The 24,387-nt window shown below is 36.2% G+C and overlaps 2 protein-coding genes across 5 annotated transcripts in view; one reads left to right on the forward strand and one right to left on the reverse strand.

The window, feature by feature from the left end:
• The window catches only part of UBA6 (ubiquitin like modifier activating enzyme 6), a 70,963-nt gene extending 62,055 nt beyond the window's left edge, over window positions 1-8,908 (forward strand). Inside the window, exons 29-33 of the mRNA XM_070395639.1 lie at window positions 13-206; window positions 1,197-1,324; window positions 2,234-2,321; window positions 2,517-2,611; window positions 7,901-8,908. Coding sequence (XP_070251740.1) covers window positions 13-206; window positions 1,197-1,324; window positions 2,234-2,321; window positions 2,517-2,611; window positions 7,901-8,036 — 641 coding nt within the window. The 3' untranslated portion in view covers window positions 8,037-8,908. The remainder of the gene's footprint in view (window positions 1-12; window positions 207-1,196; window positions 1,325-2,233; window positions 2,322-2,516; window positions 2,612-7,900) is intronic.
• Window positions 8,909-16,651: 7,743 nt separating this feature from the next.
• STAP1 (signal transducing adaptor family member 1) overlaps window positions 16,652-24,387 on the reverse strand; it is a 45,121-nt gene continuing 37,385 nt past the window's right edge. For 3 of the 4 annotated variants that reach the window (XM_070395705.1, XM_070395696.1, XM_070395685.1), the window contains one exon: window positions 23,430-24,019. In XM_070395705.1, coding sequence (XP_070251806.1) covers window positions 23,985-24,019 — 35 coding nt within the window. In that variant the 3' untranslated portion in view covers window positions 23,430-23,984. Of the gene's footprint in view, window positions 16,714-23,429; window positions 24,020-24,387 lie in introns of those variants that run through there. The other variant, XM_070395714.1, reaches the window with a different exon arrangement.

Consider the following 24,387-nt stretch of genomic DNA (forward strand, 5'->3'; position numbering starts at 1 on the left):
TGTTATGATCAGGTGACCTTCAGATGGCAGTCCTTTCATTTGAAAAAGATGATGATCGTAATGGACACATAGATTTCATCACAGCTGCATCAAATCTTCGTGCTAAAATGTATAGCATTGAACCAGCTGACCGTTTCAAAACAAAGCGCATAGCTGGTAAAATTATACCCGCTATAGCAACAACCACTGCTGCAGTTTCTGGCTTGGTAAGTTTATTATTATTTCAGTGAAAATGCATCTTTTTCATAGCCTCTTCCCTTTTTTCCCATTTTACTACCTCCAACCAGTCACTCAGAGATCTTAGAAAAGGAGAGGTATACATATTGATCTTATAATTTAAAATTGCAAGACATTTGTTAAAGTAATCTACATTTTAAATTTTTACAATAAAAATATATTTTTACTAATTTCAGAGAGGGAGCGGGAGAGAGATTGAAACATCAATGATGAGAGAGAATCATTGATCAGCTGCCTCCTGCATGCCCCACACTAGGGATTGAGCGCAACCCCAGGCATGTGCCCCATCTAGGAATCAAACTGTAACCTCCTGTTTCATAGGTTGATGCTCAACCAGTGAGCCATGCCAGCCGGGCAGGTATACAAACATTTTAACAATAAAAAAATAAACTCTGTCAAGATAGTCTAATTTTTCTTACAGGCACTAATCCTCTTAATCATCTTTGTGTCCTCCATACCAAGCAGGTACTCTTTTTCTTGAATAAAATGAACTGCCCTGATCTTTGCTGTTGGATTTTAGTGCTCTGCCTTAAAAAATTGTAATTCCCTGTTTGTGATTCAGTTTTCTTACAATTTAATCTTCCCAATGGCCCTAATTATTACACTGTATACAGTGTTATTCTTAGAAGTCATGTAATTATCTGCCCCTGTATTGTGCTTAGTCTATTGTATTTTTGAGTTCTGCTATCTGTTTTCAAAGTAGGAAGATTACCTGGTTAAATTAACATATATTTTTTAATAACCTTCTTCACCATGTAGAGAACAGGTGGAGAGTTTGAAAGTATATATGCTAAAACTGGAGAGACTTATAAGAAATTTATATTACTCTAGTCCAATACTTGATTTTACTCTTTATAGAGAAATGCTTGAGAAGAATCTAGGGACATTAAGTAGAGATAATTAAAGTCATTAATAGTTTTAGCCTTTTTATATAATCAGTGTACCTTTTTTTAATCTAGGTTGCATTGGAGATGATCAAAGTAGCTGCTGGCTATCCCTTTGAAGCTTACAAAAATTGTTTCCTTAACTTAGCCATTCCAATTATAGTGTTTACAGAAACATCTGAAGTAAGAAAAACTGAAATCAGGTATGCATGAAGGTCTATTTCTTGTACATAATAAAATTTTTACCTTTCAAAAGGGAAAAATACTAACTTCACATTTTCTTTTTTTCTAAATCTATAAATTCTTACCAATACTTCCAGAACAGGTGAAAACCCTATCTTCTTGAAGTATTTTTGACTAAACCAGCCATACAACTCTCACAATACTTAACCTGTCACACTGTTTAGCATTCTACTGTTTTATGGTTTCATATACCTAACTCAAATGAATTAGAAGACACTTTAGTTTCTGACTAATGGATTATCCGATTTAGAATCTAGTTCCAAAAGCTATGTGACGTAGCAAAGCATTTGCCCTGGATCTTCATTTTTGGCTTTCCAGACTGGCAACAACCAAAAATTTGAAAACATCTATCTTGGCAAGAGTGTGAGACAGCACTTTCATATATCACTGATGAGAGTATAAAGTAGTGTAACCCATAATATGGGGAATGTAGCACTGTATTTCAAATTTGCAGATACATTTACATTCATATCAAGTGATATATGTACAAGATATTCATTCTGGCATCATTTGTCATAACCAAAGATTGGAGCAACCCAACTGTTCAGTAGTAGGGCACTATAACATCCACACAGTGAAACTCATGCAAGTGATTAAAAAAAGAGAGGGGTAAGACTCTCACTAAGTCATACTGATTTATAATGAGATGCTAGAAAAATCAATAAGGAACTGATAAAAGTGGTTACCTGTGTGGTATGTTGGAGAAGTAAGTTTATGGAATAATTAGGAGTTGTATTTTCCTCTCCCCCCCCCCCCCCCATATTAATATCTAGCTAAATTACAAATAATGGACTTCCTGGGGCTTTTTATTATTATTATTAAAGGGAAGAAAATTAAAATGTTTTTGTTCTGAATATTTTCTACAACAGAAATGGAATATCATTTACAATTTGGGACCGATGGACTATACATGGAAAAGAAGATTTCACCCTCTTGGATTTTATAAATGCTGTCAAAGTGAGACACATATTCACTTAGTTGCTTTGAGTTTATTTTTTATACATTAGTTGCTTTGAGTCTTAGTTTTTATACATAAATTTATGGAACAATTTTATAAGTATTATTTTTACTGGCTGTAAAACATTGTCACCCAAAACTTTATATTTAGATGGAGCTTTGATTATTGTTTCTCTTTTGGATATTCACTTTCAGGAAAAGTACGGAATTGAGCCAACAATGGTGGTACAGGGAGTCAAAATGCTTTATGTTCCTATAATGCCTGGTCATGCAAAAAGATTGAAGTTAACGTAAGTATCACACGCTATATGCAAAAGAGTCACAGGAATGGAAACATAAGCTGGATGCACACTGGAAAATTAAATATAGAGGTTTATCGAAATTTAGATAGAAATATGTGTTTTACTCCTAATGGCAATTAAAAGACCGTGAATCTACCAAGCTCAGTTGGCTACCTCTCAAGAGAGATTCTTAAGATTATAATACCCTTGTGAATTTATTGTAGTTCAGTGTTTTTAACTTTTCAGCCAATAGGCTTAGAAACCTGATTTGATCAACATATCAAGTGAAAATAGACCCACCTCTCCTGTGGAAACACATAATGACCAGGAATATGAGACTGAAGTATAAAAACAAAAATGCGTAATTATTATTTTCATTCATTCACAATTTTTTTTAGGAGTATCTACTATACCCCTACTTTTATAAGCATTAGGGGCATAGCAGTGAGCAGAGTCAAGTCCTTGTCCTACTTGGAGAGTTTGCATAACAACTAGATAAGTACGTCACATAGTATTAAATGCTATGGAGAAAAGAAAGCAGAATAAGGGGGTAAATTGCTATATTATATTAAGTAGTCTAGTTAATCCTTCTGCTTGTCATAGGTAGCATTTCAGCAGGGACCTAAAGAAAGAAAGGGAACCAAAAAAGTCAGTCTTTACAATGGTCTGCAAGGCCCTAAAAGATCTGGTTCCCAGTTACTCCTCTAAATTCCTTTTATACTTCTCTCCCTTTACTCTCAAAATTCTATCTATACTGGTCATTCTTTCCTTTCTTTGAACACTCCAGGCATGCACTAGCATGAAACCTTTGCTCTCGTTGTTTCCTCTGCTTGCAACTCTTTCTGAGATAACAACCTGGCTAATTCTCACCTCTGGTCTTTGTACCTCTTGAAGAGGCCTCCGTGAGCCCTGTTAAAATACTGCATTCTATTTGCTACCCCCCTCCTCGCATGCTTGATCTCCTTTGCTCTACTTTTTCTCTTTAACATAGAATTTATCACTGACGTGTAGCTACTATATAATGTTTATTATTAATTATCTGTTTCCCCCAGCACCTAGACCATTAGCTTCACAAGGGGTTATATCTCTATTTACACGGATATATTTCAAGAACCTAGACCAGGGGTCCTCAACTACGGCCCACGGACCACATGCAAATATAAATATTGTATTTGTTCCCGTTTTGTTTTTTTACTTCAAAATAAGATATGTGCAGTGTGCATAGGAATTTGTTCATAGTTTTTTTTTTTTAAACTATAGTCCGGCCCTCCAACCGTCTGAGGGACAGTGAACTGGCCCCCTGTTTAAAAAGTTTGAGGACCCCTGACCTAGACCATTTGTAATACCTTAAGCAATAAAAAATAAAATCAAATAAAATAATTAATTAATTAATCTTTAAAAAAAGAAGCCCTGTTAAAATCTGAAGAAAAAAAAAGAACCTAGACCAATGCCTGGCACAAAATAGACATTAATAAATATTTGCCATATGAATCAATGAATCTCCACATGATGGTGCAATAACAGATACGTCAACTTTAACTATGATTATCAGTTAATGAGGTTATTCACTGTTTTTTATTATTATAATCCAGTCTTAATTATCTATACTTCACAAACAGAATTCCTATTATATTAGCTAAGGCAGTGGTCGGCAAACTGCGGCTCCCGAGCCACATGCAGCTCTTTGGCCCCTTGAATGTGGCTCTTCCTAAGCCTTAGGAATATTTTGATTAAGTTAATAACAATGTACCTACCTATATAGTTTAAGTTTAAAAAATTTGGCTCTCAAAAGAAATTTCAGTCGTTGTACTGTTGGTATTTGGCTCTGTTGACTAATGAGTTTGCCGACCACTGAGCTAAGACATTAATTTGGCTCATATTGGTTGTGTTTTTTTAATTCAGATCCCTAAGTATCTTTTGGATAAAGAGAAATATGTCATATACTAACTGGATGAGATTGGAATGTGTGGTCCTGAAGTGTATTAACTAGTGAAATTTAAAATTTGCTGTGAATATTCATAAAAATGCTTTATAGAATTGACCAATATGTGTAAGCTCCAGCATGATGTTTTGTGAATGATATTTCTCATTTGATTACATTGTTTACTTAGCAGATAACTTACTGAGTATCTATGAAGTGGCTTGATAAGCTTGACTTCAGAAATACCTGGATTCACATCCTTCCTCAGCTATTTCATTGTTTTATCACATGGAGTAGTAGCTTATTGAACTTTTTTGAAACTTAGTTTCCTATCCACAAACAGGGATGTTTGTGCTATTGAATACTAAAGTAATAGTAAGGGCTAGTATTGTAATAGCAAGTAAAAAACATTCCATAAATATTACTCCTGTTAATGTTCTGTCATCATACATCTTTACCAAATAAACCAGTGGTCGGCAAACTCATTAGTCAACAGAGCCAAATATCAGCAGTACAACAATTGAAATTTCTTTTGAGAGCCAAATTTTTTAAACTTAAACTATATAGGTAGGTACATTGTTATTAACTTAATTAGGGTACTCCTAAGGCTTAGAAAGAGCCATACTCAAGGGGCCAAAGAGCCTCATGTGGCTCACAAGCCGCAGTTTGCTGACCACTGAAATAGACCTTGCTCTCAAGGAGTTCACAGTTTAAGGAAAAGTCACATGTTAACCATTAAAATCTAATTGAGCCCTGACCGGTTTGGCTCAGTGGATAGAGTGTCTGCCTGCAGACTCAAGGGTCCCAGGTTGGATTCCGGTCAAGGGCATGTACCTTGGTTGCAGGTACATCCCCAGTAGGGTGTGTGCAGGAGTCAGCTGATCGATGTTTCTCTCTATCGATGTTTCTAACTCTCTGTCCCTCTCCCTTCCTCTCTATAGAAAATTCAATGAAATATATTTTTTTTAAAAATGTAATTGAATAGTTATTATAATAAAGGTTTTTACAGAATACTATGGGTAGTACTAAATCAAACCTGCTTAGGGTAAATTTTATTTGCACTACTTTTGAAAATGGATTATATCAGGCAAAAGCAATAGTTTGTGCAAAGGCATGCAGCTAATAATAAAAAGCATACATGATCTATTTGGAAAATCAAGTATTTTTGAATGACTTAACGGTGAGATGGATAAGAGTAAGTGGTGGAAAGAATGAAAGTTATATATTGGACAAACTTATCTTTGTAAAATGGAAGGAGCTACTATTGAGGATTAAAAATGTTATAGTTCAGAGCCTGGCATGAGCTAGGTATGATAGATAACATTATTAGGCAAGAGAATAAAATAAGATTTACTTTTTAAGAGAATGTTGGCAGCAGAGTAGATTGGAGGTAGAAGAGAAACTGAAGACAGCTGTCTAGAAGCTAATGCAGTAATAGGATATATAGATGATGGTTTAATTTAAGACAGCAGTGACAATACCAAAAACTAAGTGGAGGGTTAGAGTTTTTTTAATCAATTACAGTTTACATTCAGTATTATTTATTCTTGTATTAGTTTCAGGTGTATGCACAGTGGTTAGACCAGTGGTCGGCAAACCGAGGCTCTTTGGCCCCTTGAGTGTGGCTCTTCCACAAAATACCACATGCAGTATTTTAAATATGAAGGAAGCTTTTCTCAACAGGTTTCAGGAATTCAGAAACAGCAAAGCGACATTAGCCTTTGTTAAAAATCTGTCAATGCTACTGTAACAATTAAAATTTTCTCCCCTTTAATATTGACATTGGCAACTTTGAAATGCAATTGCTGGATTTAAAAAACAAAGATCTGTGGAGCTCGAAATTTGAACGTCTTTGTGCTGATATAGAAATATTGGAGAAAAACAAATGTGAACTTAGTTCACAGCACAAGTGGTCTGCTTTGAAAGACCTGGAGAAGGAAGATATGTTGATTTTTAACACCTGGAATAGTATTCCTGACTCATAAGCAACTGAAAAAACTAGTGTTTGCTGTTCTTTTCTTATTCGGGTCTACATATTTATGCGAACAATCATTTTCAAGCATGAACCTTATCAAGATTAAATTGAGAAGTCGTCTTATTGATGAGAACCTGGAATCGTGCCTAAAATTAAAAACAACATACAAACCTGACATACCCAAACTTTCCAAGGAGATGCAAGGCCATTGTTCACATTAGTGTTTGTCAGTCATTGTCATGATTTAATTTTATGGATATTGTAAGGTAAATTGTAAGGAATTTAATTTTATCAATAAATAATATCATTATTAAGTATGATATCAAGTTTTATTCAACGTACCTATAGTTTAACTAAGACTTAGAACTTTAAGTAAAATTTATTAAGTTAATTTTAGGGAACGTTGTGGAGTGAAAGAAGATGTAGTGTCGAGGATTGAGAAAGGTATGTTGAGATGGTTTGGACATATAGAGAGGATGAACAAAAGGAGATAGATGAAACAAGTATACAAGACGAATATGGATGGGAGAGTTGGAAGGGGTCGACCTCAGCAAACGTACCTCAATCAGATTGAGGACGTTTTTAGCAAAGGCCAGCTTAGGAGTACCCTAATTAAGTTAATAACAATGTACCTACCTATATAGTTTAAGTTTAAAAAATTTGGCTCTCAAAAGAAATTTCAATCGTTGTACTGTTGATATTTGGCTCTGTTGACTAATGAGTTTGCCGACCACTGGGTTAGACAATCATATTTTACAACATGGTCCCCCATCCCCCATGTTTTAAGTACCCCTCTGATCCCATTGGTAGTTGTTACAATATTATTGACTATATCATTTATGCTGTAATTTACATTCCTGTGACTATTTTGTAACTACCAATTTGTTTTAAGTGTTTTTTTTGGTAGTAGGATAAACATAGGATATAAGGGAAAGGTGAAACTTAAGAATGTGTTTTACTGTGATGTTTCTAGCTTGCATTCAAAGATTTAAATATTGCTTGCTTTTTACTCTTTACAGAGACAGGAATGAGAAGAATAAACTTTATAGGAGTTATAGGAGAATTTGTTTTCTTAAATCATTGCTTTCAAAAAGCATTTTGGGTTTTTTATGTTTTTTGTGTATTGGAGAATTTGTTTCCCTTTTTGTTTTTGAATAAATGGTTTATATTCTTTACCACTACTAGCAGTGGTCCTTAGTGATTCACTGTTAGGTAAATGAGTGTCTTGAGTTTAGAGCTTTTAGTTAAAAAAAAAAAATAGAATAGATGAAAACAGATGTATTATTGGGGTTAAAATGAAATTAAAGTCTAGATACAAGTTTGATTCTCTGGGCAATGTTAGTCAGCAAATCATTCATTTTAGGAATTTACCAAATTATTTGTCTTTGGTTATTTTTCTTAGAATGCATAAACTTGTGAAACCTACTACTGAAAAGAAATATGTGGATCTTACTGTGTCATTTGCCCCAGATACTGATGGAGATGAAGACTTGCCTGGACCTCCAGTAAGATACTACTTTAGTCATGACACTGATTAACAGAAGTTGTCTTAAAGTTGCTGCAGCACTTCTTTGATTTTAGAAAGAGTGACTTAATTCAGAGCTGCAAAATGAGCTCATATTACTAATGGATTTCTCTTTGAGGAAACCTTAATTTAAGGGACATAACATCAGGAAACTACACTGAAGAATTGCAAAATATTTTGGAGCATAGTATACACTTGTTATGTGGACATGATCACAAGCAACTTTGAATTGGAATGCCATTTTATAATGCTTACAACAAATTTGTGTATTAACCTCTCTGGATGAATAGAAGGAAAAAATATGTATCCATGACAAGAAGAGATAAAAGATTAAAAAAAAATTAAAGTAACAAATGCAACTATCCACAAAGTTTAATCCTATTTTATGAATTTCTTATTTGTTTAGTTTTTTGAGGCCTGTTTTTCTATACAAATAGTGTCAGGCACCCTGTACCTCTCATGATTAGACTTTGAATTTAACACCAGTGGGAAGTGGAGAGATGGTGAATGAAGAGTAGACATTTTAAGTTTTATAGTTGCAGTTTACTGTCCTATTACCTCTGCTAGTTTAACCAGAGTTTGTTCTATCACCGTCTCCCAAAAATCAGGATCTTTGTTGATAGCATCAGTGTTGTAAGCCATGAGCAGTAGTTCAGATGACTAAATGTTAACTGTATTACATGGACTCTGACAACCCTCTTAGAGAATCCGTGAATGTGAATAGATGTAGCTAATCATTTGATTCCTCACTATGCCTTCTCATGTGGCCGTTTTATTTATTTGGAACTCTAGACCTAATTGTCATAGTATGTAAGATTAAAAGGTTTTGTGAAGGGAGTGTTTTTTAAAAGTAGTTGAAAACTAGAAATTAAAAAATTATCACTAGTTGAGTCTTGGATTTTTTTTTTCCAGCAACTTAATAAACAGGAAAAAAATAATTTAATATTTTATGTTAAAAAGAAACGTATTATTTTATTCTGCATTCCCAGAAAGGGAGTTGATGAAAATAAAAATTTATTTTTTTAGGTCTTTGATGACAGAAACTTTCTGTTTTCTGATATGAGCTGTTGCATATGTTCATATAAGTGCTATAATTAAAATGACATAAAGTATACTCAACACTGTAAACTCAATGAAAACAGCAAGTGTTTCTTTTTCTAAAACTACCGTGTATTTTAAAGCAAGTTTAACCCACAGGAGTCATTTTCCTCCAGCTGCTTTTCTTCTGCTCCCCTGTTCAGACCATTAGTAGGTACTTAGATAAAACTAAATTCACATCAGTATTACTCCAATTAGGTATATTTTTATATCCTCAACTTTTATTTTATTTACAGATACTTTAAATGACTATCAACCAGCTTTGTTATTTTATTCTTTTGTAAGAGTATTATCCAGTTGAGAAAATAAATTTCTTTAGGAGTAGAAGGTGAAATTGTATGGTTAACAGATAGATAATCTGTGCATTGGGAAGTGGAGAGAAGTGGACAGGATGAATTTAAAGGAAATGGCTACCTTTGAAATAAGCAATTAATTTTTGGTTCCTCATATCCTACTCTATGCAATTGTGCATATTAGAAATATAATGCTTAAAATTAATGTTACTTAAAATTGAACCCAGAAACATCAGAGTTCTATGGCTTAGAACTTTAGAGGGTAGGAATTATAAAAGGACTTTTCTGTAAGAAGCCTTTTTCCCACTTTTATATTGTTTTGTGCTCCATGATAGTAACTGATATTTTCCAGGTAGCCATTCAGTAAGTCAACTATGATCTAATAGCTTGCTTATCATTTGATGTAAATCTCCAAATCTCTTCCAAAGTAAATTTAGAATGTGTTCTCAATTCTTATTTATAGAGACTAGTGCGTTAGCAGATACAAACAAAATCAACAGGGATTAAACCTGAAACCCTTTTGTTGTTGTTGTTGTTGTTTTCTGTAGGTAATGGTTATTGCCATTAATTTCTTTTGTTTAGTTCTACTAAGCTGGAAAGCCAAGATGAAGTTAATGACAATTTTTTTCATTCTCTAGTTTATTTCTGTACTATGATATTTGTACTGGTGATTGCAATACCAGGTGCAAAAAATTAATTATTTAATTTTGTATGGTACCACTGAGTAATTTTTTACTTGCTAAAAATAAATTAAGAAATTTGACAATATCTTTGTAAATCCAGAGATTTCAGTTTTACTATTTATTTTGTGGGTAATATTGCTTTGGTGTTTCCTAATTTTCAAGTTTTGCAGTCATGGAGATACAAAGTCACTGGATGTGGAGGGACATTACTTCAAAGTTTTTTTGGCTCCTGGAAAGTCTATTAAAACAATTGGAGGTAAATGGTGGTGACCATGTAAAACCCAGAAGACCTGCTAAATCCCAAACTGTTAGCTGCAGATTTCTAATGCCTGTTTTGGAGTTCAAAGCAGTTATGTTAACTCATCTATAAGTTCCTCTAAATTGTCCCAAAGATAGAACTTGGAATTAGATGCGTATCATTGAGTCTACTATTTTATAATTAGTAAAATGAAGACAGAAAGAAAATTGTTCTCTTGAGATTTTTTTTTTTTAATATATTTTATTGATTTTTTACAGAGAGGAAGGGAGAGAGATAGAGAGTTAGAAACATCGATGAGAGAGAGACATCGATCAGCTGCCTCCTGCACATCTCCCATTGGGGATGTGCCCGCAACCCAGATACATGCCCCTGACCGGAATCGAACCTGGGACCCCTCAGGCCGCAGGTTGACACTCTATCCACTGAGCCAAACCGGTTTTGGCCTCTTGAGATTTTGAGAAAAAACCTCTTGATCTAATAATTCATAATGAATATTATCAAAAATTTATTGTAATCATCTATATAATAAAAGTTTAAGTGACCATTACAACACAGCAACTGGTCGCTATGATGCGCTCTGATCATCAGGGTGCAAATGCTCAATGCAGGAGCTGCCTCCTGTAATCAGTGTGCTCCCACAGGGGGAACGCCGCTCAGCCAGAAGTGGGCTCACGGCTGGTGAGCACAGCACAGCAGTGGACTGCGAGAGGGCACAGGCCAGGCTGAGGGACATCCCCTCCCTCCCCCAGTGCACGGATTTTGTGTGCCGGGCCTCTAGTAAGTATGTAATTACTCAATATAGAACCACTAGGTATGAGTTTGGCTATTTTACTTTTTTTTTTAAAATATATTTTATTGGTTTTTTACAGAGAGGAAGGGAGAGAGATAGAGAGTTAGAAACATAGATGAGAGAGAAACATCGATCAGCTGCCTCCTGCACATCTCCCACTGGGGATGTGCCCGCAACCAAGGCACACGCCCTTGACCGGAATCAAACCTGGGACCCCTCAGTCCGCAGGCCGACGCTCTATCCACTGAGCCAAACCAGTCCTGGCAATTTTACTTTTAACAAATTCAATAGGACATTGAGATCTTGGAGATTATAGTAGGTAATGAAAAGGTAATTTGTTTTTATTTTTGTATTGCTATGTCCTATCTTTTTTGTTTGTTTATATATATCTATATCTATCTATGTGTGTATATATATATATATATATATATATCTTTATTGATATTCACAGAGAGGAAGGGAGAGGGATAGAGAGTTAGAAACATCGATGAGAGTGAAACATCGATCACCTGTCCCCTGCACACCCCCTGCTGGGAATGTGCCCGCAACCAAGGTACATGCCCTTGACCGGAATCGAACCTGGCACCCTTCAGTCCGAAGGCCGACGCTCTATCCACTGAGCCAAACCGGTTAGGGCCTATCTTTGTTTTTTAATTGAGAAACAAATATTCAAAAAATATATTCAAAAGAGTACATAAAATATAAATACACAGTTTAAGGAATCATTTTAAGGTAGCTATTTGTATAACCAGCTCTCAAATCATTAGAACATTGACAGCAGCCCAGAAACTCCCCTTGTAGTCCCTTCCTAATCAACCAGCTTCTCCCCACATAGCTTCTGGCAATAATACTACCCTAGTCCCTGTGATAACTATGTCATTTTTAATTCTTGTTAGTGTTACCACCTATGTCCGCACTTAAACAATGCCACTTATACTTTTTGATGGTTTTGAACTTTTATGTAAATGGAACCATACTGTATTCTTCTGTGGCTGCTGCTTTCATTGAACAAGGGATTCATTCATGTTGTTGCCTGTAGCTATACTTCATTCATCATCGTTGTATAATTTAACTTTGCAATAACATACCACAATTTATTCATTCTATTGACTGCAGACAATTCTGATGTTTTTAGTTTGGGGCAATCACAGTTCCCAATGAACATTATTATATGTATCTCCTAGTGCAGGTATAACAGGAATAGGATTGCTTTGTCATAGGGTATTTATATCTTAAATCTTATTAGATAATAACAGTTTTTCCTGAACAGTAGAGATGTCCTCTTTCTCAGCTATGCATACACGAAACACAGTTTATTTTTGTATTATTATTTATTAATTGTATTATTTTTGCATACAAACAACTGTAAACCTACTTTTTCCCTGCTCTGTATATATAGCTATACATACATATATATATCTATAGATATATATACATCTGTTTCTGAATTTTTTGGCTCCTTTTCTATACTTGTACTGTCTATTGTCTTCATCACTATAACAAATATATTGTTTTTTATATTTGGCAGAACTAGTCCTTGTTGTTCTGTAAGACTGTCTTGGTTATTCTTAGCCCTTTGTATTTTCACTTCTCAAATTTCTATTTACAAATATGGAAATCTGTCACTCTTACAGTTTCCAATTGTCTTGCTGTAATTTTCAGTCTTTTATCTACCTGAACATAAAAACCATTATTTTATAGTCTGTGTTTAATAATTCCCAAATCTGAAATTCTCTTGGTCTTGTTTTTATTTTTCTTTTGTTTCTGCCAATCCTCATTTCTTATATTTTTGTGTGTCTTTCTATTTTTTAATGTATGCCAACACTGTATTTGAAAAATTGTAGAAACAATTTGATGCCCAGCATGATCATTTTCATCCTCCACAGAATTTTTTCATACACTCTACCAGATACTTGGGCACTAGTAGTTTGGGATTATTTTTACTCAGTTTTAGAAACTGAGATTTTTCTGAGTTATTCATGTCACTCAGAGCTGAACTGTAGACTGTAGTAGTGCTCTTTCTTCCTGTTAACCCTTACTCCTACAATCCAGAAGGGTTGCAAAGTATGGGCTGGGGGTTAATAGGGCCCCCACCTCTTGGCTGGCACTAGATTCAACCTTTGAATCCCTAGCCCCTTAGCTGTGCTCAGCTTCTCAGTGGACTCTTACTTACAAATTTTTCAAAGCTCTCAGGGAACAAGTGATTCCATACAAAGGGTTCACCTTAATGAAGTTCTATTTTTCCCAGATATTAGCCTGATAATTATTCACTGACAATTCTGATGCCTTTCCCAACATTTTTAAAATATATTTTGTCCAACTTCTCTAAATATTCTCAAATAAGAATGTTAAACTAAATTTACCTAGCCACTTTATTTCTTAACTGTTGATTAGTGTAAAATATAATTGATTTCTTTATATTGCTTCTGTATCTGGAAACTTACTAAACTCTAATGATTCTTATAATTATTTGTAAATTCTTTTGGACCATCTATATAATCTTGAAAGAGGGACAGTATTTAGTCTTTTTTTAAGATTCAAATTTTGTTTTTGTTAATCTTCTCTGTTGTATGTTACTTTTCCATTATTTTCTGCTTTTATCAATATTGCTTAGTTTTTTCCTATTTTCTTTAGGGTTTTTTTACTATTCTTTTTTTCTAACTTCTTGAGATGAATGCTTACTTCATTCATTTTCAGCCTATCTTCAAACATATGCATTTAAAAGTTATAAATATCTCTATATTACTATAATATTTTATACTTACATTATATCATACTCTAATCGCTATTGTAACCACATTCCACAAATTTTGATATATATGCAGGGTGTGACAAAAGTAGGTTTAGGTTGTAAGTATGCAAAAATAGTTTATTCTTGTATTATTATTTATTAATTATTGTATTATTTTCCATACGAATAATTGTAAACCTACTTTTGCCCCACCCTGTGTGTGTATGTGTATTTATTTATTTATTGTTAATATTTAAAATATTTTCTATTTTTCATTAGGAGTTCCTCTTTGACTCTTGATTTTTTTAGGATAGTGTTTCTTCATATCAGCCTAGAGTTAGAATTTTGGGGCTTTTTAAATCCAATTTGATGATTTTTATCTTCTAACTGGAACACTTAGGCCATTTATATTCCATGTAATTACTGATAGATTTATTTCTGCCATTTTATTTTATGGGGATTTTCTGTTCTGTGATTGTTTTTCTCTAATTTCTTACCTTTTAAAATTTGTATTTACTTGGTTTCTTTACTCCATTTATTGCCAATTCTCTCAATTCTAGACACCCTTTGGTATTCTGAAGTTTTGGAAAGTACATTTCTCCTTTGCCATTAGGCTTCCTTTAGGTTGCATAAATAGCACTAGAAGGAGACTAGAATGCTGGACAAAGGGAGAAGAGACTTTTACTTTTACCCTTTCCATTTGCTTCCTGATGTCAGCATGCTTTTCTGCCAGTGGTTGTGGTTGGCTTCTAGGTACTAACTCTTCTCTGGCACTCTGCAGGGTATCTCATCTCGGCTTCCAGTTCTAACAATCTCACCCTCTGCCCTTGAGTGTTGTGTGCCTTGCTGACATTTTCAGTCCTACCAAGACCTATTTAACCAACTCCTTAGGTTAAATTCTTTCTTAATATAAATGATATAGTTTCCCTTTTCCTAAGCTGTACACCTTTTTTTCTTTACTAGTTTAGTAGCTTTTGTCTTTTGATAATTACCTTATTTTACAACATGCATATACAGATTAAGACTAAAGTGAGTCATTATCTTTACCTTTTTGCAGATTATTATAGTTTCTGAAAATGGCCACAGCAATATTTCCAATCTCACATGCTCATCTAGAGGCTTGTCACACACTCCCAACCCCCATCAAGAGATAGAGTCTATTTCAACTTCCTTTGAACCCAAACAAAATTTTTTTACTGCCTCAGCTAATATACACTGAGTAGCCAGATTATTATGACCACCTGACATTTGTAGGCAAATTAGCTATAATTTCCCGCTGAAGTTGCTAGAGGGCCTGATCATTATAAATGTCTGAATAGCACAACATACCTAAGTATCATTGCTGATCAGCTTCATCCTATCATGTTGATGGCGTATTCCAATGGAGGTGGCTTCTTCCAACAAGACAATGCGCCATGCCACGGTGCTTGTATTGTGCAGGAGTGCTTTCAAGAACATAAGGGAGACTTTACCTTAGGTGGCCCCCATAATCACCAGATCTCAATCCAATTGAGCATTTGTGGGACAAAGTTAAAAGAGCCATCAGGCAGCTGGTTCCACAATCATCAAATCTCACAGAACTGGACAGTGCTATTCATCAGGCATGGTGTCAGATTCCTCACATCACCTTTCAACATCTCGCGGAGTCAATGCCAAGAAGAATCACCACAATATTGAAGGCAAAAGGTGGCTCAATGAAGTACTGATGGGGTGGTCATAATAATCTGGCCACTCAGTGTAACAGAATGCAGCATATGTAACACTATGATTTCCAAGGTTAGGTCATAGAGGCTTTCTCTTGGCTCTTCCTTTCTTGCTTGCTGACTCCCTCTTTAAAAATTCAACCTTGAAATCCAGACATCATGCTGTGAGGTAGCCTAAACTAGCCCACATGGAGAGAACAGCCCCAACCTACTACCATCAGCAGGTGTCAGGAGTATGAATAAGCAAAACTTTCAGACGAGATTGGGCACATTCAGGGTGGTATGGCCGTAGACTGTAAGCAAAACTTTCACATTTGCTGTGCCCTTCCAATTACCTGACCCACAAAAATCCATGAACATGGATTGTTTATGCAACTAAGTTTTGGGATTATTTATTATGCTGATGTAATAACTAGAATAATGCTCTAATTTCTACTTGCATACTATAGTCATATATTCTATTTCTGTTATGCATTTTAATTCTGTTATCTTTTAATTCTACAAGACTTTATTATTTTGTTTATAGAATCAATGTTTATATTTACCTACACAGTATCACTTTCTTTGCTCTTTATTCTGTTTTGTAACTCAAGCTTGTCATCTGGGATACATTTCTATTGGGAATATTTCCTTCAGAGTTTTAATTTGTGAAAGACTGCTGTGGCATACTTGCTTATGATTCTTTTGTATGAAAAATCTTTATTTTGCCATCATTCTGCAAATACATTTTTGCTAAATGTAAAATTCTGATTTGATGTTTATTATCTTTCAGCACATTGGAGATATTTTTCTACTCTCTTATGACTCCCCCTGTTGCTGTTTAGTCAGCTGTCAGGCTAAATATTAGATCTTCAGAGAAATCTCTTCATCTGTATTTCTTTTATGCAATTTATTTATTATGTGTCTGGATATAGATTTCTTTTATTAATCCTGTTCGGGGTTTGTTTGTGTGTGTGTGTGTTTTTCAGCTCTTTGAATCTAGATTTGTGTCTTTGGTTAGTTCTGGGAAAGTCCCAGTTATTTGTCTTTTACATTTATCAAGATTCATAAAAATGGTTTCCCCATTTTATTTCATGCAATATGTAGATGTTTCTTCAACTTCTCTCTTTGCCCTTCTATCATGGGTTCTTGGCCTAGAAATTGTGGGTGGAAAATCTTGATTAAATAAAGATCCAATATCGAGGAAAAGGGCAGTTCTTGATTTGCAGCATGAATTAATTTTCCTGCTTGTACTTGAAACATTGGTGTGGTGTGTTTAATAAATGTTAGTTAATTAAATACTGAATAGTTAGATGCTTTTTTAATTCGTATTTTATCCTTGACTTATAGCTTAGTTCCTAATAAATTTTTCTCTAGGGAGCATTTTTTCCTTGCTGGTTAGCTTAATATCAGTTACCTATCCTATCATATTTTTAAGTGGTTTTTAATTTCTGAAGTTAGGAAAAATACATTGAGGTAATATCTTTATTCTGATTCTATCATTGCTCTTGCCTTTTATGTCAAGAGAACACTGAATGCTGACATGTGTTAACACGAAACAAAATCTCATTTATTTTTAATAGTATTTCTTTGTAAACACCTTAACTTTCTCCAAGCCTCCTAATTTTAACCCTTAGGGCTTTATAACTTCCATGTCCCAGTTCAAGGCAACTTAAAGCCAAGGGCTCTAGCATTCCTACTGTACCCCACTCAGCTATGAGCTCAAACTCCTGAAACAATTTAGGGCTCCCCAGTTTTCTTAAAACTTCAGCACTGTTTGTCAAGATAGGTTTTGGCCTTTTGTAATTTTTCTTAGAAAGTCCTATTTCCACTCGCATTTACTGTTCCAGTTCACCCTTCTATTACCTTTCTGCTTTGAAAGAAAAGTATGTCATTCTACAGAAGATAGTCTAATTATTTGAGTCTCTCTCCATGTGTTCCTCTAATTCCATCAATTCATGTCATTTCAAAATCTGAAATGCAGGGAAGTTGAGTAATTTGGCCTGATCCCAAAACAGACTGAATCAGTTCTATTTCTAGAAGTATTGGAATTTTACATGAACAGCCCATTTTGTCATCCCTTTCCATTTCCTATTTTTTCCACTCCTGCTCTGAAGATGGCCCCTAGTCCAGGCACTGCACTTTAGCTGTGGCAGCATGAGCGCCTAAAACCCCAAGAGAACTCGTCCTTCTGTCAGTTCTCCCTGAACTGATCTACAGATTTAACAAAATCCAAATCAAAACCCGGGAGGACTTCTGTAGGTAACAAGTTCATTCTAAAACTTATTCTGAAAAGCAAAGAAACTAGACTAGACCAAACAATTTTGAAAAGAACAAAGTTGGACTTGTACCTCCTGATACCAAGAATTACTGTAAAAATATAGTAATCAAGATAGCATGATATTGGCAAAAGGGTAGGAACATAGATAAATGGAAAGCGATTCATAAAAATATGATCAGTTGATTCTTTACAAAGATGCAAAGGTGATTTAATAAATAATGGGTGATTTTTTAAAACAAATGTTGCTGAACAATTACATGCCTAAATGCCAATAAAATTAACCTTGATGCATCCCTCATACCTTAATCAAAAATTAATGGCAAGTGAATCATAGACCTAAATGTAACACATAAGACTATAACACTTCTCAGGGGGGGGAAACAGCAAAAAAATCGTTGTGGTTTTGGTTAGTCAGAGAGTTCTCAGATACAACACTAAAAGTAAGGAAAAGTTGATAATTTATACTTCATCAAAACTGAAAACTTCTATTCTTTTTTACTTATTAAAATAATAAACAAACAAACACAATATTCACAAATTATATATTTGACAAAGGACCTGTTTTTAGAACATGCACAGAAGTATCAAAACTCAGCCACAATCAAACAACCCAATAAAAATATGGACAAAAGACTTAAACAGAGAAACCAAGATGGCAGCATAGGTAAACACCGGAAATTGCTGCCTCGCACAACCACTTGAAAATACAACTAGCCCTGGCTGGTTTGGCTCACTGGATAGAGCGTCGGCCTGGGGACTGAAGGGTCCCAGGTTCGATTCCAGCCAAGGGCATGTACCTTGGTTTCGGGCACATCCCCAGTAGGGGGTGTGCAGGAGGCAGCTGATCGATGCTTCTCTCTCATCCATGTTTCTAACTCTCTATCCCTCTCCCTTCCTCTCTGTAAAAAAATCAATAAAATATATTTTTTAAAAAATACAACTAAAAGACAAAACAGACATCATCCAGAACCACAAGAAGGCTGGCTGAGTGGAAATTCTACAACTAGAAGGAAAGAGAAAAGCACGCTGAGACTCAGAGGAGGTGCAGAAGTAAAGTGCAGAGGTACGGAGGCTTGAGCACACGCTGAAAGGGGCTGGCAACGGAGGACGCCAGTGTCTTTTGCAATCGGGAGGGGGCACCAGCTCCCTACGGCCCTGACTCCAGTTCCGGGCGAGTCTCTGGGGACCCAGACTCAAACGGGGAGAAACTGGACTGTCTGGCAGTGGGCGGAACTCGAGGGCAGCTTTCTCTCAGAGGTGCTTGCAGCGATTACCAGGACACTGAGACCTGGGACCTCTTAGGGCAGGACTGAGACTCAGCCATAGCTGTTTGCTCCGCCCTGTTGATTCCCTGAGACCCCGCCCCACCCAAGCTGTGCCCAGAGGCTTTTGCATATGAATGGGCTTTGAGATCTAAAATTACCTAACAAACTGCAGCTGGGTCAGAAAGACCCAGAACATCCAAAAGAAGGCCCAAGGCCCCACAGCAGCTTGCATTGCTTCACAGCTGGGCCTCATCTGGGCACCTCCAAAACCCAAACAAGGAAGAGGAACCTCCAGATCTCTCCGTAGCTCCTGCTGGGTAGCCTCAGGCAGAGATCCAAGACCCTGTGTACCCAGTGGTCAGATTGAGACCATCCAGATTATAACTCCTCAAATCCATAAGGGACACACTCAGGGGGCAGACTTAGTGAGCACCAAAGCCCCACTGAAGCAAGTCTTGCCCCATAAGGGTGTGTTCAGCACAGAAGTTCTCCCAGTGTAGACACAACTGATTCTCAAAGACAATTGGCCTGGAGGTCAATTCCTCCCAGGGGTACCTACAACAATCAAGACTTAACTACAATAAGACTGTGCACAAAAAAAAGCAAAATGAAAAAAGAATCCAAAAATACAAAGATAGTGTAAGAAGCCTCTGGGACAACTTCAAGCGTACCAACATCCGAATTATAGGGGTGCCAGAAGAAGACAGAGAGCAAGATATTGAAAACCTATTTGAAGAAATAATGACAGAAAACTTCCCCTACCTGGTGAAAGAAATAGACTTCTAAGTCCAGGAAATGCAGAGAACCCCAAACAAAAGGAATCCAAAGAGGACCACACCAAGACACATCATAATTAAAATGCCAAGAGCAAAAGACAAAGAGAGAATCTTAACAGCAGCAAGAGAAAGAAAGTCAGTTACCTACAAGGACGTACCCATACGACTGTCAGCTGATTTCTCAACAGAAACTTTGCAGGCCAGAAGGAAGTGGCAAGAAATATTCAAAGTGATGAATGCCAAGAACCTACAACCAAGATTACTTTATCCAGCAAAGCTATCATTCAGAAGTGAAGGTCAGATAAAGAGCTTCACTGATAAGAAAAAGCTAAAGGAGTTCATCACCACCAAACCAGTATTCTATGAAATGCTGAAAGGTATTCTTTAAGAAGAGGAAGAAGAAAAAGAACAAGTAAACATGGAGAAGCTCTGGGGAGGAGAAGACGTGACAACTCTCTCTGACTCTCGCTCTTTGTGGGGCTCAGGGGCACTTTTAAGAAACCCCCCGTGTTCTATAGAAAACAGTCTTCAAATCATCTCCTTAATCTACTGCATTAACTAATGTGGGAAACTGCAGAAAGAGACTTAGGACAACCACTTTTTAAGTGCACATTGAGCTCACGCCGGGACGTAAATCTGAATAAGAGGCACACATATATAATTATTTCATAAGAGACTGGAGCTAAATAATTACACACAGAACTGGTATTGCAGCTCTGTCTTGACAAAATATTTGTAGCGAAATTATACTCCTGGAAGCCAAAAGCAAAACTCTGGAGACACCAGGGCATATTCAGCATGAAGTTACTAAATCTAATAAAATGTTCGTGTGGTCATGTGCTTCTGTAAAATCTTTTAAAATGTTATCTTCATATGCAGTTGGTGAAAAACAATATTGAGAGGTTGGGTAGTCACAGGCTTTCTGACATTCAGCTTAAGGGAAAGGATATTTGGGATTACATTTCGTTTGGATTTGGCGGGATATATCAATCTGTCTGTTCCTTCCATAGAATAGTGAAGTTAATGCTGGAATTTCCAAAGACACTATTGTAATTAACCTAGTTACTAATAACAGGAAAGAAGCAAAGGAAGGCCAAATATTATAAGCATGTCATTTGGGCAGCTTTGCCAGGAAGTTACAACGTTACACTCCCCCGGGGTCCATTGGAGAGGACAGAAGCATGCCCAGTAAAGTCGGGGTAACATAGGGAAGGTACTTGCTTGTCAGTCACACCTGGGAACTGGTCATTGGCCAGGATAGGCGTGGCCACTGCAAGGGTGCAAAATTTGAGAAATTTAATCTCCTGAACAAAGAAGTTTATGCTCTTGGTCCCCCTTGGCTGCCCTAGGGACTTGTATTGCAGGGGGTGCACTCTCTTTGCTCCTCTGCATTCGCCTAAATAAAAGACTATGTTGGGCAGTTAATAAGAATATCATGTTACTTGTTGGTGTACATATCTAATTTATATTGATTTATGTCTTCATTATAAATAAAAGTTCATCTTGTATCTGAAAAAAAAAAAAAACCTATTTGAAGAAATAATGGCAGAAAACTTCCCCTACCTGTTGAAAGAAATAGACTTCCAAGTCCAGGAAGTGCAGAGAACCCCAAACAAAAGGAATCCAAAGAGGACCACACCAAGACACATCATAATTAAAATGCCAAGGGCAAAAGACAAAGAGAAAATCTTAAAAGCAGGAAGAGAAAAAAAGTCAGTTACCTACAAGGGAGTACCCATACGATTGTCAGCTGATTTCTCAACAGAAACTATGCAGGCCAGAAGGGAGTGGCAACAAATATTCAAAGTGATGAATAGCAAGAACCTACAACTAAGATTACTTTACCCAGCAAAGCTATCATTCAGAAGTGAAGGTCAGATAAAGAGCTTCACTGATAAGAAAAAGCTAAAGGAGTTCATCACCACCAAACCAGTATTATATGAAATGCTGAAAGGTATTCTTTAAGAAGAGGAAGAAGAAAAAGGTAAAGATGAAAATTATGAACAACAAATACATATCTATCAACAAGTGAATCTAAAAATCAAGTGAATAAAAAATCTGATGAACAGAATAAACTGGTAAATATAATAGAATCAGGGGCATAGAAAGGGAGTGGACTGACAATTCTCGGGGGGGAAAGGGCTGTGGGGGTTGTGGGAAGAGACTGGACAAAAATTGTACACCTATGGATGAGGACAGTGGGGGGGTAAGGGCAGAGGGTGGGGTGGGAACTGGGTGGAGGGGAGCTATGGGGGGAAGAAAGAGGAACAACTGTAATAATCTGAACAATAAAGATTTATTTTTAAAAAAAGACTTAAACAGATATTTTACCAAATTCAGGATATGATTGACAAAACATGAAAAAATGCTTAACATAATCATTAGGGAAATACATATTAAAACCACAGTGAGACCACTATATACTTACAAGAATCTTTTCTCTTTTTTTTTAATGACAATAAGTGCTGGTGAGAATGCAACTAGAATGCTCAAGATATGGATAGCAGAGATGCAAAAAGGACCATTTGTGAGAAGAGTTTGGCAGTTTTATATAAAGTTATACACACACTATCCTTAGAGATTTATCCAGGTGAAATGAAGACTTATGTTCACACAAAAATCTTCATAATAATATTTATATCGGTTAATTAATAATTGCCGAAAACTGGAAACCCTAATACATTTAAATTGGTAGGTAGATTAAAAAAAACTGGTACTCCATACAGTGAAATACTATTCAGCTTTAAAAAAAGGAAGGTATACATGCTATACTTGTGTGGATCTAGACATTATGATGAGTGAAAGAAATCAGTGTCAAAAGATTCCATACTGTGATTCCATTTGTATGACATTCTGGAAAATGCTAAACTATAGGAATGGAAGACATCAGTAGTTGCCAGAGATTGACAATAAAAAGGGCTGAGTACACCCAACTGGTGTGGTGCAGTTGTTGAGCACTAACCTATGAACCAGGAAGTCACGGTTCAATTTCCAGTCAGGGCACATGCCTGAGTTGCTGGATCGCCAGCGAGGGGAGATCAATGATTCTATTTCATCATTGATATTTCTCTTTCTCTATCCCTTCTCTGAAATCATCTTCTTCTATAATAATAAAAGGGTAGTATGCTAATTAGACCCGACGTCTTCCAGACATCATTCTGGACGTCCTTCCTGATGAATCCGGGGCCCAAGGGAAGCCAGCCCGGGTCCCGGGTGCCTGCAGGCAGCCAGAGGAGGGAAGCCCGGGTCCCGGGTGCTGGAGGGAAGCCAATGCCAACAGCCAGGGGAAGGAAGACCTACTCTTGCACAAATTTTTGTGCTTCGGGCCTCTAGTAAAAATGTTTGTTTGTTTTTAAGTTTAAAATTGGTAAATTTTAAAGAGAAAGGGCTGACTACAAAGGAACAACATGAAGGCAATTTTTGAGGTGATGGAACTTTATGTGTCTAGATTGTGGTGGTGGTGGTTGTCAAAACTGGTAGGACTATACACCAAAACAATTGTTGTATGTAAATTAAATGATTTTTAAAAGAAAGAAATATAGTCCCTGTACATAAAACATTACACTTGGAATTATTTATTCACTTCACAGCTTCTATATTAAAAGCTCCAACAAGGCAGATCCTCGGTGTGGTTTAGTTCATTGTCGTTTTGTTACAATGTTGATGCGGTGCTGTAGGAACTTAAGTCTTGTTTATGTCAATTAGCCGATGATAAAATTGGCTTTGTTAAACATTTTTTTTGCTTAAAAGTGCAGACCCTGTCAACTTCCATGAGGACTTTCTGAACTTTATTCTCAGTACTAAGGATTTCTAGTCCAAGGACATGTAGCTACCCTTCTCTCCTTTAATTGCTCTGAGACCTCATGTGAGAGCCTAAGCTCAAGGCTTAGAGACCAGGTGAAAAGCCTGGTTCAGTCCAAATTGCTGATGCACAGAATCCTGAGCAAATAAAAGGTTTGTTGATTTAACCACCATTTCCTAGGGGTGGTTTGTTGCACAGCATGTTTTGGGGGTGGTTTGTTACATAGCATTAGGTAACTTCACAATTTATGAAGGAGGCCAATTACATTGGATTCCCCTCCCCACCATCCTATTTTTTCTATTTATTTTAGAGATGTTACAGGAAATCCTTCGGTCTCTGGAAAAGAAAGGGGGGAAAGCATTAATAGTATTAATAGCTCATTCCTAGAGGTTTCTGTTAGGTAGTATTTACCTGCATAAAGCCCAGGTAATGTATTATGCTGGCCATATCTATAGCAATGTGTTCATCCCTTGTGCTTATGCTTTAAGAGAAATGCTCAGATATTAATGTACAGAGAAGAGCAAGATGAGAGTGAGAGTGCTGAAGGAATCAATACTTTATAGATGACAGACTGGGGGGAGAGGGACATGTGGCTAAACCCTGTGTTGTCTCAAAACCAGAAATTGAGTTAATATGTAGAAGTTGAAAGAATGTCTCATAGTCAATATTAAGGAAAAATTCTCTAATATGAGAGCTTACCAAAA

The sequence above is a fragment of the Myotis yumanensis genome, unplaced genomic scaffold, assembly GCF_028538775.1.
Source record: "Myotis yumanensis isolate MYYU_CA2020_CCGP unplaced genomic scaffold, mMyoYum1.0.hap1 SCAF_1, whole genome shotgun sequence".
Lineage (NCBI taxonomy): Eukaryota > Metazoa > Chordata > Mammalia > Chiroptera > Vespertilionidae > Myotis > Myotis yumanensis.